This window comes from Cryptomeria japonica, chromosome 5 (genome assembly GCF_030272615.1).
Source record: "Cryptomeria japonica chromosome 5, Sugi_1.0, whole genome shotgun sequence".
NCBI lineage: Eukaryota > Viridiplantae > Streptophyta > Pinopsida > Cupressales > Cupressaceae > Cryptomeria > Cryptomeria japonica.
This window is the reverse complement of record NC_081409.1, coordinates 24,433,325-24,452,448: the sequence shown is the minus strand read 5'-3', so window position 1 is coordinate 24,452,448 and position 19,124 is coordinate 24,433,325. Positions and strand designations below refer to the sequence as shown.

The following is a 19,124-nucleotide window of genomic DNA, read 5'->3' as shown; positions in this document are numbered from 1 at the left end:
TTAGGAACATGTCTTACCTCCTGCAGAAACCAGTCATTACCATTCTGCAACTTGATCTTTATCTTTCCTTTTCCAACAATTTGACAGGGCTCATCATCACCCAAATATACCTGTCCAAAATCACCTTGAACATAATCTAGAAAATATTTTCTATGGGGTGTAGCATGAAATGAAGCCCCAGAATCTATTACCCAGGAATCATTAACATTATCCAAACATAAGATTAAAGCATCTTGTAAAGTATTACTTGCAATATTAGCTTCCTTACTGTCATTTTCATTTTTGTCTCCTTCTTTATTTTTCCGAGACCAATAGTCTTTCTTTAGATGACCAGGCTTTCCGCAGTACCAGCAATCTTTCTTTCCTCTAGATTGAGAGCGTCCTTTCTTTGACTTCCCTCGTGACTTCTCATTCCCAGGGCCTTTTCCTCTTTCCTTTGATCTTCCTCTGTTCTCCACATTCAAAACACTACCCGATGATGTTGGAGTCTCACCTGTGCTTTTCCTTCGCATTTCCTCACTTAGGATAACACCAACAATATCATCAAATACCAAAGTATTTTTACCAGAGACAGAGTTACTTACAGCCATAACCAAGCTATTCCAGCTTTCTGGCAAAGAACATAAAATCAAGAGAGCCCTAACCTCTTCTGCAAAGGTAATTTTTACCGAAGACAATTGATTGGTAATTGTATTAAATTCATTTAAGTGCTCCGCTAGAGATCCTCCCTCACTCATTTTCAAATTAAACAAACGCTTCATAAGAAATACCTTATTCGAAGCCGAGGGTTTCTCATACAGCTTAGCCAATGTTGCCATCAAATCTACAGTCGTTTTTGCTTCTGTTATATTGAATGCTACAGACGCCGCAAGGCACAATCGAATGGATCCCAGTGCCTTTCTATCTAAAATGTCCCACTCTTCATCTGATATTGTGGTTAGTTTCTTTGCCTTTCCTTCCAATGGCCGCCACAAATCCTTTTGATACAGGTAATCCTCCATCTGCATTTTCCATAACTGATAATTCTGGCCGTTAAACTTTTCGACCTTGAATTTGGAATCCTCCATTGCTCCCACTCAAATCTAAAAGTCATGCCAATTTATTGAAAACCTCGCTCTGATACCAATTGTTAGGGTTTCAAGCAGATCCGAAGCAAATATGAACTAACAATTATATGCAGATTTAAATACAAAAGATAAAGAAATAAAATAGGACATAGATAACACAAAGATTTAACGTGGTTCACCCAGAAAGGGTTACGTCCACCATACACAGCCGTCCAATCTTTCTTATTATCCAGCAAAAACAGTACATCAACCTTACAATGCCTTAAGCATCCCAGCCGCTTATAACATGCATTTTTAGGGCAACAAACAAAGTTAGGGTTTTATTACAATGTCGGTTTTCACCAACAAAAACGTGCTGAGTGTATAGTACTTTGCTGATCAGTCGCCACATTTCAACACCTAAAACATGTTTGAAATTGCCTCTTGGACCTTATTACAACCTTTTTCAACATCAACCTTGCATAACCATTACAAAACCATAATTTGGCACCATGGGCTACAATTTCATTATTTGACAACATTTTGCAAGATTGTTACAATATAGACTTTATCAAACCTAAATGACCTCCTAAGACCTTATGACCACATCAATATTCCATCATAGCAAAATTCCTCTACTTGATCTCATGGAGTTCCAAGATGGCCTAGGTGCTCCTGCACCACATAGAAAGTAAACCCCTTGAATCTTGCCTTCAATATTGTGCTTTCAATCATTAGCCTCTATCAATTTTTAAACTTTTGTCCTTCTGACAGTCAATACAGAGATGTTCACTTTTCCTTACAATTTTCATGCTAGCATTAATCTGACAAATGTCAGACTCTAAGTTATCACAACATTCTAGATTTATATATTTCAAAGATCTAAGTTGTTCAAAGCCAGTAGGCAATTCCTTCAACTTTTACAGCTGAACAAGTTGAACTCTATTAGAGCCTTAAGTTGGCCAAAGGTAGAAGGCAATTCTTTTAGGACTTCACAATTAGACAAGTCTAGACTTGTTAGGGCTATAAGTTGGCCAAACATAGAAGGCAATTCTTTTAAGCTTTCACAATTGGACATGTCTAGACTTGTTAGAGCTATAAGCTCACCAAAAGTAGAAGGCAATTCTTTCAAACTTATACAACAGGACAGGGCTAGACTTGTTAGGGCTGTAAGTTGACCAAAGCTAAAAGGCAATTCATTTAAGCTTTCACAATTAGACAAGTCGAACTCTTTTAGAGTTATAAGTTGGCCAACGTAGAAGGAAATTCTTTTAAGCTTTCACAATTGGACATGTCTAGACTTGTTAGAGCTATAAGCTGGCCAAAAGTAGAAGGCAATTCTTTCAAACTTATACAATAGGACAGGGCTAAACTTGTTAGGGCTGTAAGTTGACCAAAGCTAAAAGGTAATTCATTTAAGCTTTCACAATTAGACAAGTCCAATTCTTTTTTAGTTATAAGTTGGCCAAAGTAGAAGGCAACTCTTTCAAATTTTCACAATTAGACAGGTTTAAAAAGGTTAGGGCTGTAAATTTGCCAAAAGTAGAAGGCAATTCCTCTAAATTTTCACAATCAGACAAATCTAGAGATGTTAAGGCTGTAAGCTGAGTAAAGGTAACAGGTAATTCTGACAACTTTGAACACCCAATCAAGTCCAAAAGTGCTAGTGTTGCAAGTTGGCAAATCGATTCTGGTAGACGCTCCATGTTACTACAATCTTCCATTGTGAGTCTACTCAACTACTGTAATCTACACACTTCCTCAGGAAACTCGTAGAAAGACTTGTAATTAGACACTCGAAGAGTCCGTAACTTAGTTAAACCCTGAAGAAAGCTATTAAATGGAATTTTGCTGTTATTTCCCCGTTCATAATTATCTGCCTTTTCATTGGTATCTTATCTTTGATTAGAGTGTTCGCTTGGTTCTGAAAAATATAGAATTAAAATCCGCAAGGACGAATTTAGCAGTGTCTTTAATAAGTTCCCCATGTCATCTGGCTGGTTCGTGAGTGTTATTTTCCTTAAGCTTTCTGGTAACAGCAGACACAGCTACTATTTCTTTGTCAGAACTTTAATAAAATATGAAACCCATTGCAGCTTTAAAAACCAATAATAAAGAGTTAAAAGCCATAACAATGAAATGAAGGTATGCGTACTATTGAAATTTAGGACTTGCCTTCAGAGGACCTGTGAGCTTAGTGGGAAGCTTCTCCAACTTCAACACAGCCAACTTATGAAGTGCTTCTACATTCACCCAAGAAATATCACCGGGTGCATAAATATATCTTAACTCTGGTAATGTCACTGCCTCTGTCTCGCCAACATCTATTCTGCCTTCCCATTTCAGAATTCTTAATGAGTTCTTCATCAAATTAAGATGTCTTTTTTCTAGCGTGCAATCATTACGTGGAAGCAGAACTCCGTTGATTCCTTTGAGTTTGGTCTACAAGAGTGTACAGTCAACAAGTTTTATTTAGCAATATAAGTACATAGAGATTTAATCCATTTAATCATAGTTAGTGGAGATATAATATACCTCATCTTTTTCAGCTTCACACCAGGAGTTTATATCAAAAATTCTCCTCGAATTTGGCAAAGTCCGTCCTATTGATCCAATAATATCGTGAACAAATAAGCTATCGTTCTCCTTGTCGATATCTAAAAATGCTACCTCTTGAAGAACCGTCAGTTGATCAGCTCCCACAATAAATTCTACAGTCGAAGCAGCCCGACTGTTGTGAAAGGAGCAACAGATATCTAAAAATGCTTCTTGTGTGGACACCTCCAATTTGTCATACACAAAGTGAAACAAACGGTTGCTGAGGTCATCTTCTTTGATCCTCCCTCCTTTCTGTAAAGCTTCCAGTATCTGTGTACAATGGTCAGACTTGTATTCCTGCTTGCGCAAATGAGCACCAACTATTTTTAGAACCAACGGAATTCCTCCGCAGACCTTGACAACCCTGTCTAGATCATCCTTGATGAGATCACGAATTTCAGGGTTCTCGCACATAATTTCCATTGCATGATTGTCAAGGAGAGGCTCGACAGGATAGTACTTGCACTCAAGGCCACGTCCCCTTAGCACATCTGTGACGCCCTTGTTTCTGGCTGTAATAAGTATTCTGCAACGCTGGGGAAGGCCTTCCAAGTCTTCGGGCAGAATTTTCCTCAGATCTTGTGCGAGTAGAACATTATCAATAAACAGAAAAACAGGCTTATATCCTGCACTTTGAAAAGCCTCTGTTAACTTATCTTTACCATCCTCATCATCTTCCAGCTCTATTCACTTTCCACCCCTATAGGTTGGAAAGGCATTTCTCAAAATTGTCTCTTGCATTGCTTTATAGTTATTTTTTTCAGGATTCTCATCCAGTGCAATTCTAGCATAGTTGTAACGCTCTCTACCTACTGTGGAAACGACAGCTTGGGCAAGAGTTGTCTTTCCAATGCCGCCAAAACCCCAAATAGCAACGGCACTAGATGAGCAATCTTCAGTTTCTTCCATGTTGAGCAACGTATTTACTGCTTCTAATTGTTCTTCGATTCCAACTGTTGAGTAGAAGAGAAAAAAATGCCATAATAAATAAAAAGGAAATAACTATAATATAAGGAGATCGAGTAAAAACATTGGAGAGATCATTTAGATTTCGACTATATTAACTATAAATTAAAAATGATTCATGATGCAAGAGATATAGAGGGGAAGCCAAATTAATTAGTTAGAATTTGATTGATGTTATAAAATTTCTACCATTTTCTTTTGAAAACAACATTTTTGATATAGATCAAAAAGATCTTTGTAATTTTTTTATTATTAATTTAAAAAATATTAATTAGAAATAAAACTATAACCATGTACATTTTGATTAGTATACCAAAGAAGTGAAAAAAGAAAAAAAATGGATTTTTGACTTTGAAAAAAAACAGTTCCAGAAGGGGTATATATGAGTTATAATCCATTCCCAAGACAAAATGGTGTTAGAATAATTAATTCTTTTTAATTCTGAAACCAAGATTAAAATTATGGAGAAACTTAATTTCACATGGCAAAAGTAGTTTTGGCTATGAAAGCATCCCTCACTAGTACATTCGGGTCAAGATTTCAATGGCAAATCGTCGGAATTCCGACCAAATTTCGTCGCACTACCGACAAAAAAATTCATCGAAAACTTTGTGTTGGAAGTTCCGACTATCCTTGTGGTCGTCACAATTCCGACATCACCTCCAACCTTTTCGACGGCCACCATGGATGCTCATACCCCAAAAGAATACCGTCGCGATCTCGGCCTATCGTCGGAATTCCGACTCCAAAGGATAAAATTCCGACAGAGGAGTGTCGTCGAATGCACAACATCCTTGTTGGGCGTTTCATTAGCTGTCATCAGAATTCTGATGGTGAGACATGATGTGGGTCAAACGGCTTTGCCATTGGTGAATGAAAGCATTGAACGAGTTATATTTTTAAAAATTGCATTAAACATTTTAATTTATTTGATTCAGTGTTATTTGCAAAAAATGATTATCAATGATGTTTCCTTTCTCCAAGAATTGTCTAGGATCTTTCCGTCAGATAATATGTAACATCGAATGACTAAATTTTTTCTTTACAAATGCTTATTTAATTTAATTATTATCTGAGCATGAATTAAAATTTATATCTGTACATAAGCAGAACATACAAGTTGAAGAGTCATGTGCAAGCAAATTTCCTAAAAGAAAGCAAGCAGGCGTTATCTTGAATGACATGGAAACAAGCTCATCAGCTACCTAGAAGAGAGCAACTGGAGAATGGTAGAGGAAAGTGTTTAAGGGTGATAAATAGATAGATAGTATGCAATACAAACAAACAATGTCTGGAGTGTCTGATGTGACGTCTCTAATTTATGTCCGGAGGGACTAACTGGTTTTGGAGTTCCTACGAAACCTATTGGGCCACACTTGGAGGAAATCAATGTGTTCATGCAAGGAGCACCTTTTTTCTATTATGAGAATGATACTTTTGCACCGAGGGATATTTGGAAGTCAATATCCACAAATTTCTATAGTGTGGAACAAGAGTTGGCGGACTCAAAGTATAATTGTCAGCTTTCAGAAGACCAAGAGGTTATGTACACAATCTCCCAATAGAAGAGCAATTTCAAGAATTACCTCTCCCCCCCATGACTATTCAGGAAGCACTTCCTCAAATAGAGGACTATTGGCCTCCATGGGATCAAAGAAAAAAATTAAAGCATAGACTCTAGACGATGTGGTGGTGTCCTTCGTGAAGAACTCTACACTATAATTGAAAATTCACGAGGGAAACTGCAAGATAGTGAAGAGAAATACAATCTTGAAAAGTGGGAAGAATTGATCTTAGTTTGGGTGGGGCCAAGTCAGGTGGCTCCTCTAGAGGTTGACGAGATAGAAATCATATTAGGATTTGAAAAAGATCACACTCGTGGAACTTCGTGTGCAAGTGATCGATTGCGGTGTTTGGGTAATGCATTCCAAATAGATACAGTTGCATTCCAAATGGGTAATGTCTTGATTAAAGACTTTTATCCTGATCGCATGCAACTGTATCTATTTGGAATGCATTACCCAAACACCACAATCGATTACTCACACACGAAGTTCCACGAGTGTGATCTTTTTCAAATCCTAATATAATTTCTATCTCGTCAACCTCTAGAGGAGCCCCCTGACTTGGCCCCACCCAAACCAAGATCCATTCTTCCCACTTTTCAAGATTGTATTTCTCTTCACTATCTTGCAGTTTCCCTCGTGAATTTTCAATTATAGTGCAAAGTTCTTCACGAAGGACACCACCACATCGTCCAGAGTCTATGCTTCAATTTTTTTCTTTGATCCCATGAAGGCCAATAGTCCTTTGTCTAAGGAAGTGCTTCCTGAATAGTCATGGGGGGGAGAGGTAATGCTTGAAATTGCCCTTCTATTGGGAGATTGTGTACATAACCTCTTGGTCTTCTGAAAGCTGAAAATTAGTTCGAGACAACTTTGGTTCCACACTATAGAAATTTTTGGATATTGACTTCCAAATATCCTTCGGTGCAAAAGTATCATTCTTATAATAGAAAAAAGGTGCTCCTTGCATGAACACATTGATTTCCTCCAAGTGTGGCCCAATAGGTTTTGTAGGAACTCCAAAACTAGTTAGTCCCTTCGGACATAAATTAGAGACATCACATCAGACACTCCAGACATTGTTTGTTTGTATTGCATACTATCTATCTATTTATCACCCTTAAACACTTTCCTCTGCCATTCTACAATTGCTCTCTTCTAAGCAGCTAATGAGCTTGTTTCCATGTCATTCAAGATAATGCCTTCTTGCTTTCTTTTAGGAAATTTGCTTGCACATGACTCTTCAACTTGTATGTTCTGCTTCCATACAGATATAAATTTCAACTCACGCGCAGATAATAATTAAATAAAATAAGCATTTGTAATGAAAAGATTTAGTCATTCAATGTTACATATTATTTGATGGAAAGATCCTAGACAATTCATGGAGAAAGGAAACATCATTGATAATCATTTTTTGCAAAATAACACTGAATCAAATAAATTAAAAATGTTTCATGTAATTTATAAAAGTAGAACTCATTCAATGCTTTCATGCACCGATGGCAAAGTCGTCTGACCCACACCATTATGCATAATAGAACAAATCAATATAATAGGCTATTATAAAGAATATATACAAAAATATGAAAGAACATTAAATTACCATTACAAACCCATAAACCATTAAATAGTGAAAATAGATATAAATTTGTAAATGTCTCCCTATAAACACCACAACCATAACCAAAACAAAAAAAATTCTTACCTGCAAAAACTTAGCTGGTGAGTTGCAAGTCTACAACATCTCTCAGATGATCAAACCATTTCTTAATTTTGTTCTTCTGGTTAGTCAATGGATTTAGTTGCATGTTCAAGTTTTCTATTTGAAGACTTGTTTCCCTATATTTGAGACATAATAAAATTCTTGTGAGTAGGAAATTGATTCAGGAGTTACGTGTGAAGAATTTGGCAAAGTAAATGATGACAATCAAACTCAAATTTTATCTGTCTTCATTAAAGACTTTTATCCTGATGGCATTAAATTAAAGTTATTTCTCTATTTTTTGGTGACCTCTGGAGTAGAGGTTGCTTTGCATCGACCTAGGATACATTTAACTTGTGTTGTATCTATGGAAATATGTATCCTAGGATGATGCAATGCAATCTTTGCTCCACCAATACTAGATAGAAGAGAAAGTACTTTAATTTAAAGCCATCACGATAAAATGCTTTCAAGATATATATTAGGTATAAAAGGAATCCTACCCTGTCATTTGAAGGGGTTTACCTACAATTCAAGTGATCTTTTAATTATAAAATCAATTCAATTCCAAGTGAACATGCAATCAAGCATTCATCAAGAATTGAAGGAGAAATCAAGTTAATAAAGATATTTAATAAATATATCATTTTTTAAATTAAGAAATGGGCAGGAGATTAAGAATACAAACCTTCCATATTGCACACTTCAAGGTATATTAAAATCAATTTAAAGTGTATTCATTTAGGGACCTTTCATAAAATATTCTCAACTTACATATCAGAAAAGGATCTGGTCCACCAATACCAGATAGAAGAGAAAGTACTTTAATTTAAAGCCATTAGGATAAAATGCTTTCAAGACATATATAAGGTATTAAAGGAAGCCTACCCTATCATTTGAAGGGGTCTACCTACAATTCAAGTGATCTCTTAGTTATAAAATCAATTCAATTCCAAGTGAACAGGCAATCAAGCATTCACGGAGAATTCAAGTTGGTGCAGGTGAATTTGGAAGACAAAAGGACTCAATGAAGCCATTAAAGACTTTTGAAGGTCTTAGGAGTGAAGAGCCAATCAATTATGATGTCTTAAGGGGCCAACCTTAAACAACACACACTAAGCTTTGACTGCTTAGGTGTGTTGTGGGCCCATTCCTTCCCTTGACGTCCCTTCCCATTTGTTTCTGATAAAAAGACAATCACCGTTAGCATTTGAATTCAAACAGTGTTCTTGCGTTTGACTGCATAGAACAAAGAAAATGGCATAAGAAACTCTCATCTACCTTGCAGCTATCATAGAATACCTCCCTGAGGAGATATTCTCATGTCCTTTCCCGCTTTATGATGTCGATGAAATACATAAGCGTCCTCACAATGTAGTCAATGCAACAAATAGATTTCCATTTCAATCAGTTTTATTTGCCAACGTACTCTCTACCTGTGCCAAAATGGGAGCTTTGGAACAGAGTATGGGCTTCCATCAAAGCAGAAGGTAAGGGCAATTAATATCAAATGCTTACGGTTGGAAATGCTCTATTTGACATGTTTGGAAAATGTGGAAGTATACACATGAAAATGCATGAACTATTTAGTGAGATGCATCAAAGAAACGTGATCTAATGGAATGCTATGATTGTAGGATATGCACAAGATGTGTTTGAAATGGATTTAGAAACTTCCAACCAAATGTGATTAGTGAGTATAGATGTTGTGGTGCAACTACCCAGGTACACATGCATGCAAAATATGTAAGCTTAGATAAGGCACATGAACTATTTGACATAATGCCTCAAAGATCACCCAATATCCAATGACGGTTGGGAGAAAGAAAACATCAATTTTTTGATAATCTTAAATATTTCTTTATTCATCACTATAAATCTATTATGAATTTAGTCTCAATATTGCAGAAATTTATTCCATTATGAATGCAATATTTAGGGATGTAATCTTTATATTTTTTTTTAATTAGGAAAAGGTCCTAATAGAATCCCCAACTAATTAATCTAGAGAAAGATACCACTAAAGAAAGAAATTCAATCCTCACCACTATGGTCTTGAAGGCTTTTAAGACACTTGGATTCCTATTTTGGCCCACTTTTCCTTGACCCTATGTTAAGATAGTAAACTAGTTTGAGAGAATCTATTGGGTGGGAAATTGTGTATGGTTGCAATTATTTTCATGCATGGAAAGTGATTTAAAGTTTGGACCAATAGAGGATAAGTATTTCTTGAACCTTCAAGGATCCATGTGTAGAGCACTGCATGGATGTTTCTCCATTATTGAACTCTTTGAATATGTAAGTAAATTACTTTTGGTTGATGACACAGTAAGTGTGGTATTTGTCTTTTCGATATGTTGTGGATACTATTAATCAAATATGGAATTTTTTTGATGCTATATACACTATGTTTTGGATTGAATTTAGGTAAGCGAAGAGGTAATGGAAGAATAAAAGAGGTACACAAAGGAAGAAGAGTGAAATAGGTGGTTTGGGATGGAGGTTACAAGTATATATGATAATTCATATGGATAATTTGTTGTCTATAAAAAGGCAAATAAGCTATCACAACTTCAACATGAATGAATGCCTCATCTACAAAAGCAAAAGGTACCTCTAATGGTTTCAAAATTTGTCAAAATAGTTATGATATACCAAATAATCAAGTGGAATATCCTTTAGGTAACTAATATTATCTTCAAACTATTTATTTTGATATTCATCATATCCTTTCCATGTGCATTTCCCTTGGTTTTAGTCCCATTTTTTCTTTATTTTATTCAAAACAAAATTTATAGATGCCTCTACTTGTCTCACCACTCATTAATTGTTTGGGATTTTCATTCCATTCACCAAGGTTTGCATCTATTCTAAGACTTTGTGTCATGGCCAAGCTAAATGATTTGCCTCTAGTTTCTCTCCAATCTAGTCACCTAGTAGCATGTGAAATCTATCTCTTCCTAATTATTATTCTCTCCATCTTGTTAATGACCATTTCATTAATGAATCCTTCCTCATAATTTTGGATAAGTGAGACAATGTTAGCTCAAGGAATTTTTTCAATCCTCTTTCAAGATTCTTTCCCAATTAATAATCTTGCATATTGGAAAATAAATTATGCTTCTATTTTTCCAAGATAATCTTCCTTATAATGTTTAGATTTATTCTAAAGTGCTCATTGTGACTCATGTTTACTACTCTTCCTATTAGTCTCATTCCAATATCTCCTACAAAAATATGGAATGATTACATTTATATTTTATTTGTGTCCTAAATATCCACAAAATTTGGAACAATAATACAATTTTTTAATAATATTTAATTGTAAAAGAAAGGATTAAAATGGAACTAAACACTCTAAATAAATTAATCAGGGTTAAAGGGATAGACTAGGATCAATTCATGAAGGCAAGATCTATTATCTCAAAATTAATAGATTCATGCAAGAAAAGAAATATTAAATCTAGAGATAAAATTCTTGAAAAATTTAGCTAGCTAAAAGCAAAAGAACGCTGTCAAGCTCTCATTTTTGCACAGACTAGCAAAGGTTGTAAAGGAGAAATCACTATTGAACTTACCCCTACCTCATATAACCCTATGTTGAGACCTCACTCAGTAGGATTCCATCTAATCATTCATCCATCTTCTTACAGTTTAGGCCTTAGAATAGATTTTATTAACACTTCACCTTTTGCCCTTTTTTCAATTCAAGTTAGTTTAGGACAAAAAGCATCGCAAGATTGAAATATCAGATGATCAATTTCCAGCTATTCAAGCATTCTACAATTCAATGTAAGTCCCCTTGTGATACCAGCAATCACATCAACCAACTATGTTTATCCACACGTCGTGACCTGACATACCAAAACCTTGGAGTTGTCTCAAGTGATCCTTAAGCAAATCTCTAGCATTTGAGTAACTTTGTTCAAGAGAGGATAAGATACTTTTGGGTATTTTATTCTATGTTTGCATGTGCATAAAAAACACATCAACACCTCCCACTTGTCAATGGATACGCTAAAGTTGCTCTATAATGAATGGTTTATAAGGCACACCACTTGATGAAGGTTTTGCAAATGGGGTGGCAAGTTGAATGGGTTTGAGCTTGGGACAATCTACACGATGAAACGTGCTTGATTTAGAGTAGTATTAGTATGGGTGACCTCCTAGGAATCCCTAATGCTTCACCGCTATGAGCATCACTTTGATGAAATGAGTACTAAGTGATGCATTCTTATGAGGGGTTCATGTAAACTACTCATGAGAATGGGTCAGCTTGACTCTAAAACTATGCAAGTGAATCTTGATATAAATATCATAGTATGAAAGTCTTGTGAAAACACTCATTCTTCTAGCATTGAAAGTTGTGAGAGAGTTATTAAGGGGATTCTCATGTTTATAGATTCAATGTATAATTTCAAGACAGATTTTGAGGTGATATTTCTTTCCTTTTGGTACATCTATCTTTAAATTGGATGTTCTTTTGCCTTCATGGTAGAGAGTAAGTAATTTTTATGTGGGTTCCTTTTTTCATTCTTGGATTATTAAGGAAAACATAGTTTGTGAAGAGGAGGTTTTGCTTGTTATCTTATAAAAAAATTGGGTATTAGCTATTATAATAAATGATAGACAAAACAATGTCCTCTAAAGCTGTTGAAAAGAAATATCTATATGATTGATTCTCTTCCCAATTTATCTTCAAAGTTATTTAGTAAATATTTGGGAAACCAAAATAGGGTATGTTGATTTGCAAAGGAAGAACTAAATACAAAATTTCCCAAAAGAAGATGTGTTAGCTAACTATTTTTGTTCCTTCAGTATCTTGGAAGTTGAAATGTTCCTTATATCTCTTCAATCTCCCAAGCTTGTTCCAACAACCATAAAATTTTATGATTGGGATGCAAGGGAGATTAGTGGATTTGATGGGTTGGCTTTCGCTAGATTCACCTAAGACAATTGATGATTTATTAGGCATTGTTGTTGTCGATGCATTGTTAGGGTTATTATGGTTGATTATCAAAGCTAGTGGGATTCAAATATAGAGGTGTGTTTAAGATAATTATCATTGGTTGGTTAATAAAAATATGGTTTCAAGATTGATGCACAAATATATTAGAAGGGCACTTTTATGATGTATGTGAAATAATCACATTATTAAGCAAAATAATAGGTAATCTTCAGGCAAGAATACTCCATATATAGATATTCTATATGAGGGACATGACTAATTCCACAAACTATAAGATTGACTAGGCTTTTCTCATTAGTGGAATCATATAATAGTAGTGTGTATTGTTGCCTAGATGCATGAATTTGTAGTTTCCATACAACTAAGAAATGATAATGTTTCTAAGTACAAACCAAGTGGGAACTATGGACCCACTAATCTTATTTGTAACCACTCGCCACGACTATATTATGATAACTCTCTTATTGATAATAGAGAGTATCTAATACATTTATTAAGACCTTGATTATGGTCATGGTAGACCACACAAAGAATGACTTCCATAGGAGGCCAAGTAGGTGATCCATGAACAAGAGTTTGTTTTATTCAATCCTTAACATTAACTATCATTAAGGTGGAAGAATTTAGTGAACAACCTCTTATGCTACCTAGGTATCCTAATGTCATATTCTATTAGAATTAAACAAGTAGTTAGAGTTCATTCTATTTTTAAATCCAAGCATAGAGGGGGGACTATAATGATCCATCATCATTGAGTGTTTTTAATTAGATAAGAAGGGATTTTGAAAGGGCCCTAATCCCTTGTGTAGAGAGAAAGATGAAGCATTAATCCCAACAAAACAAAACAACTCCAAAACAACAAAACAACAAGAGGCAGAATAACTAAAGCAAAAATGAACCATCCTAAAATCAAGGTGGTTTAAAAAATTGATCCAAAGCTCTTTGATTGAGCACAAAGGAAGGACCCTTCTCTCCAAATCCTATTTTCTTGAGACAATGAAGAGACATAATATCATTGGCGCATCCATCATTAGAACCCAAAGCATTATATATCCTTGAACAATCCAAAGGGGAACTCCCTTGATTAGAATCAATATTTTGAATCTCCTGGGAAATAGGGAAAGTTTCATCGTTATTTTTCTCCTTACAAGCATGACAAATAACCAAAGAGTACTCATACTCAAACTTCTACACCCATTTTCCAAATTTAGAGATAGGTTAATCTGGGTAGGGAGAGCTTGATCGCCATTGAGTGAGGATGCCAAGAATATCTTTGATATAGATAAAAAAAATGGGATTAAACCAGGGCTCAAGGACCCATCTACACAATAGCAATCATATGACAAGAGTAACCACTGCCATGAGATATGAAACTTAAAACAATGTGACAAAGATATTACTATGTATAACTTGAGAGCATTTAGAATTATACCCTTATTTGATCCAAGGGGTTAGATGGAGGAGAAGATAGTGAGAAAGTATGTTTATGTGACTAATTTAGAGATTTTTTGGAAAATTTTGCCAAAAAATTCTCAATTTAGAGAAAGTGATTATTGTACTACCTTACTTTGTTTTGTCTTAGCTTCAAAAAAAAAGTCTACTTTAGATCATTTAGAAGCTATTCCATATGATATTCTTGATAAAACCATTTCTTTTATAGAATCTAGAAAGGTAAATATTTTAAGATTTGACTATGGAGATAGCCACCCAAGATCTAGAGGTCTAATGGAAAGCACAACAAAATGAGAAGATCAATATGACACGAATAAACTATATTCCTATCAATGAATGCAAGTTTACAATATGAGTGAATGAGATTATAAATAGAACCCCTTGATTATATAGGTCAAGATGAGACATGTAGGATATCATAAGATTATGAAAGTATCTTAATCTTATGATATGAGACATAAAGTGATAAGTATCCTATGTATACCTTAAGTAAACTTAAATGATAAGGCTTAAAAATGACCTAATAGTGGAAGTAGCTAGGTAATATCCCTATTACACCAATAATTATTGCTACTTGTTCTTTGATTCATCTCATTGATATGACTCAAATTGAAATAATTCATTTCATCAATCAGAACAAATATATTCAAAATTTTACTAAGCAATAAAACAAGTCTTGTGATCCTTACTTTCCTTAAACTGGCCCCTTTGGTTGCTAGCCCTTTACTCACAAGCATTACTCTCACAAAAAATACAAACTCATTTTTTTGTAAGTGATCGTTTAATCATCATCATTTTCATGCTCCAAGCACACTTACCTTTGCAAGTGCAAGTATCCCAAGCCCCGATCCAAAACTATAATCTACTATATTTTCAACAAGCTTTGCCACATCACTTCAAATTGCTCTTGTAAGAACACAATTGTTAAATTAGTCTACATGACTAATGCAATATCATGGAGGGGTGTAGTAGAAGAAGACATATATCTCTATAAACAATAAGACTTTTTTGAATTTGTTCTCAAAGATCAATGATGAAAATAATGAAGATGGGGTTTTCAGTATGATATATGAATTAACTAAACTACATACTATAAGAATGAATAGGTCTCAAGAAGATCAAGGAAGTAGAGGAGAGAGGATCTCCCTATACTAGTAACACGTTTAGAGGAAGGTAAATCACAATCTTCTTTTAAAACTTTTATAGTGACTCTACAAGGTACTAGACCTTTCCTAATTTCTTTCAAATTAGTAAACTAATGAAGACTAGTTAATAGATAAGTTAACTAGGAAGCCAAAACTCCTTCATGAGATTCATATAGAAGGCCAATATCTTAATTGTGCAAATGGGATATAGAAGTGAAGAAGAAGATTTTGAAGAATAATTTTGTGGAAGATTCGAAGAATGGTGTTCTTCTAGCCATCCTATCATCATTCTTAATTTTGAAGAAATGAAAGATGAAGAAGCAATTTCCCATATTCATAACTGGTTCCATTTAAGAAATCAAGAAAAGCAACCTACACACCTTGAACCTAAATGTACAAATTGAAGGACAAGATGACTTCTTCCTCTGTCCGTAGCTCTTATTGCTGTTGACGGAGGCCCGGGCGTCGCCATTTACATAGCCCATTTTTGGCTCCCTTGTGGTCATCCTCGTTGGTTATGTGCCAGCCCTTGGCACTTTGTGCTCGTGGCACTTCGTTCCCCCATTCCCCGCTGCGGCCGTGTTTGTCACACCAATGATCTTCCCCGCCACGATTAAACCCACAGGTTCGCTACAGAGGCGGGACGAATGAGAGGCGGGATTTTTGAAATGACTTGGTCTTTTCTTTTTTTTTTAAGTAATGCACGCAGTCATCGGAATTTCAACGAACGCGGGCACGTTTTCTAAAAAAACCCTAATGTCATTGCCAATTCCTTCTCCGTCGAAACCAAATGTTGCATTATCGTCGGAATTCTGACGAAATCGAACATTTTTTCAAAAAAAAATTAAGTTTGATCACAATTTACCTTCTCCATCAGAAACCTCCGTCAGAATTTTAGGCTAAACGTATTAGTGCCTTATGCAATAGATTTAACGTACTACTAGAAAGTGAAAATGAAGTTAAAGCTTCATAACATGATCGCAATAACTTTTCAGGGAGGCCAAAAAAAAAAGGCATCCCAGTAAAATATTTGACAACATTGTTTCTACGAAAATCATAAACTGAATTTTTTAACGTCTTATGAAAAGGAATGAGTTGTTTGTAATCACCTGCCTCCTTTGGAAAGTGTGGATCTGATAGAGGAAGAACAGCTGACTGCTTCGCCAACATTTCTGTTACAGTATTCGTTTGCAGCTCCTGATGAAGGTTGCTTATTTTAGAGTGAATCTCACTCACAACGCTAGAGTTTATTGATGATTTCAAGATGCTGCAACATAAAACCCCTAATGGTAAGTCGGACTATGCGTTTAACAAAATAAAACTAAGCCATATATCGTGGGGAGAACAGCGTACCGACGTGACATGTTTTCCCGAATCTAACTGGGAAGCACAAAATATTGACCCTTGAACAATACATTCCGTTGCTTTTTTCAATTTCTCTTTTATTAATTATTTCTCCTCAATAAATTTGTATAACCTCTTAATATGATATACAAGTATACACATTTCTTTCAAGAGCTCTACATATTCAGTCCGGTTCTGAGACACTTGATGAGATCTGGATACCAGATATCCCACAATAGAGAGCCCTGCAACTGCCCAATGCAGGTGCCCAATTTGCTGAAGCGCATCTCCTATAATTTTTGTTGCTTCTCCTGACTGGAAAAAGTCACCCTGTAAACCAAAGGCAAAAAGATGATGAGGTCTAATGAAAAGTTGGCAAAGAATAGGTACCCATTGTTCATATGCATATAACTAACCTTAAAATTACTGTCAATTTTTTCGGTACCATCGCTAACAAATTTTAGAAATTTGGATCCGCTCTGAATAAAGGAATCCCAGTTTGGCCACTTGTCCTTATTAGAAAAACTTCCGGTAGGCGTATCCTGTGCATTCTGTGAAGACAATAAATAAACTTGTAACAATAGAGACCTCTAAAATCTTTAATTTTCTCTGAAACAAGAAGAAATGAAATTTATGGCTAACCTTTTGAGCGGCCGCTTCTTCCAGATATCGTTTAATGGCCAGGATGAAAACATCGGCCTGGGTTGCAACGTCCACGTCCTGGAAGCTTCTCAAAACCTCTTCCAACTTTGGCGTTGGCTCTTGAGAAGTCGACGATCGGAAATCTGGAGCTTCAACAAAAGGATCTGTTGATAGATTTTGCGCAGTGTCAGTGCCATCAGGCTTCGTCTTCCACCACCACCAACAACAACTCATGGCTACAAACAAGAAAATTTCAATACTTCTACAAGCCTAGCTGATTGCCCTGCATGACATTTGCGGTGCACTTTTCTCGCAAGTTGCTTCTATATATTATGGGCTCTGGAAGAATATATCGAAAGTGGGTAGAGTGTAATAAGTGCCGTATACCGGTCTGGTCTCTTTCTTTCATTTTTCAAATAAAGCGTCGAGAGGTCGATTGAGGGAACAAAGTAATAAGTGCCTGTATACTGGTCTGGTCGAGTTCGCAGTCGGACAGCCAGGCACCAGCAAAGCATTTGCTCTACTTACCCAGCCCCCATTCAACTCCTGCCATTCCACTTTCGGATTTTCATGGAGACGTGCCCATTCTGTCGTCGCTTTTAGCATAAATGTGATCAACTAACACCCGCGGCGCCCATAATCGCACCCTGGCCAGGGCTGTGAAGATGTTTTACGTTCCATCGCTTTCAGCATAAATGTGATCGACCAACACACACGGCCCCATAATTTAGGTAGTTGGCTAGTCAAGGTTAAAGTCTATACTTGTGAAGATTAGGTCCAGACCAATGCTTGTTAATTAACAAATTCCAAAATTACACCCTACACATATAGAATTAGACAATACAATTTAGATATGATATAATTAGAAGTACAATGGTTATGTCAATAATAAGATATATTGAGGTTGGAGATAGAATCATAATCTTAATTACATCTTAATCTTAATATAATACATATTAATTCTAATAATTTTAATACTAATGCTAACTAGATAATAATTGAACTGCAATCCTAACACTATATCTAATCTTAATTAAAATATTAAGAGCACCAACTCCAATATTCTTATAATTCAACTATAACTCTAACCCATAGCTTTATCATAAAATGGTGATCCTATGCTTGAATCCTAACACTATCACCACTCATTTTTTAACTTCAAAGCTAAATGCTTAGATTTATTGCTTTTATTTTTTAAGTTTTTGTTTATCCAACAATTATTTTAAAATTGGTGTTCCTCATAATAACATGATTTCAATGTTACCCTCATTGTTTTTGTTTCAATCCTTCATGAACATTTTTTAAATATTAAATTGAACATTATGCTCTTCATTTCCCTATTGTTACCAAAGCCACTATATGAGCATTGACCTCTTGCTTAATTCACAAATTGGTTTAAGTATAAGAACTATAAAAATTAGGTTAAATTATAATATTAATTTAAGATGCAATGAGTGCTAAGTGGACCATTCATTCTCATGAGAGATGGGTTCTTGTGAACCACTAGTGATGAAACATGGGTCAATGAGTTTGACTCAAAAACTACACAATTGAACCCTGATAGCAATATCATAAAAAATACTTCCTTCTTTTATTAACTTAATTAGTTAATGTGATCTTTTTGTTCATAAGTCTTTTGCTAGTTGCATCATTTCAATGATTTAGAAAATAAATAGTTAGTTCTATTAAAAT

The 19,124-nt window shown here is 35.3% G+C and overlaps 1 protein-coding gene across 2 annotated transcripts; it reads right to left on the bottom strand.

Annotated features, from left to right (window-relative positions):
- Positions 1-1,347: 1,347 nt before the first annotated feature.
- LOC131033656 (uncharacterized) lies at positions 1,348-17,975 on the bottom strand. Of its 2 annotated transcripts, XM_059220966.1 has the most exons (6): positions 17,433-17,975; positions 17,207-17,341; positions 16,800-17,120; positions 16,556-16,713; positions 3,582-4,597; positions 1,348-3,488 (listed from the first exon to the last, which is right to left on the bottom strand). In XM_059220966.1, the coding sequence occupies exons 5-6, from the start codon at positions 4,065-4,067 to the stop codon at positions 3,201-3,203; spliced, it is 774 nt and encodes a 257-aa protein (XP_059076949.1). In that variant the 5' UTR covers positions 4,068-4,597; positions 16,556-16,713; positions 16,800-17,120; positions 17,207-17,341; positions 17,433-17,975; the 3' UTR covers positions 1,348-3,200. The 2 variants fall into 2 exon arrangements, with proteins under 2 accessions (XP_059076949.1, XP_059076950.1); XM_059220967.1 differs by lacking the exon at positions 17,207-17,341.
- Positions 17,976-19,124: the final 1,149 nt, after the last annotated feature.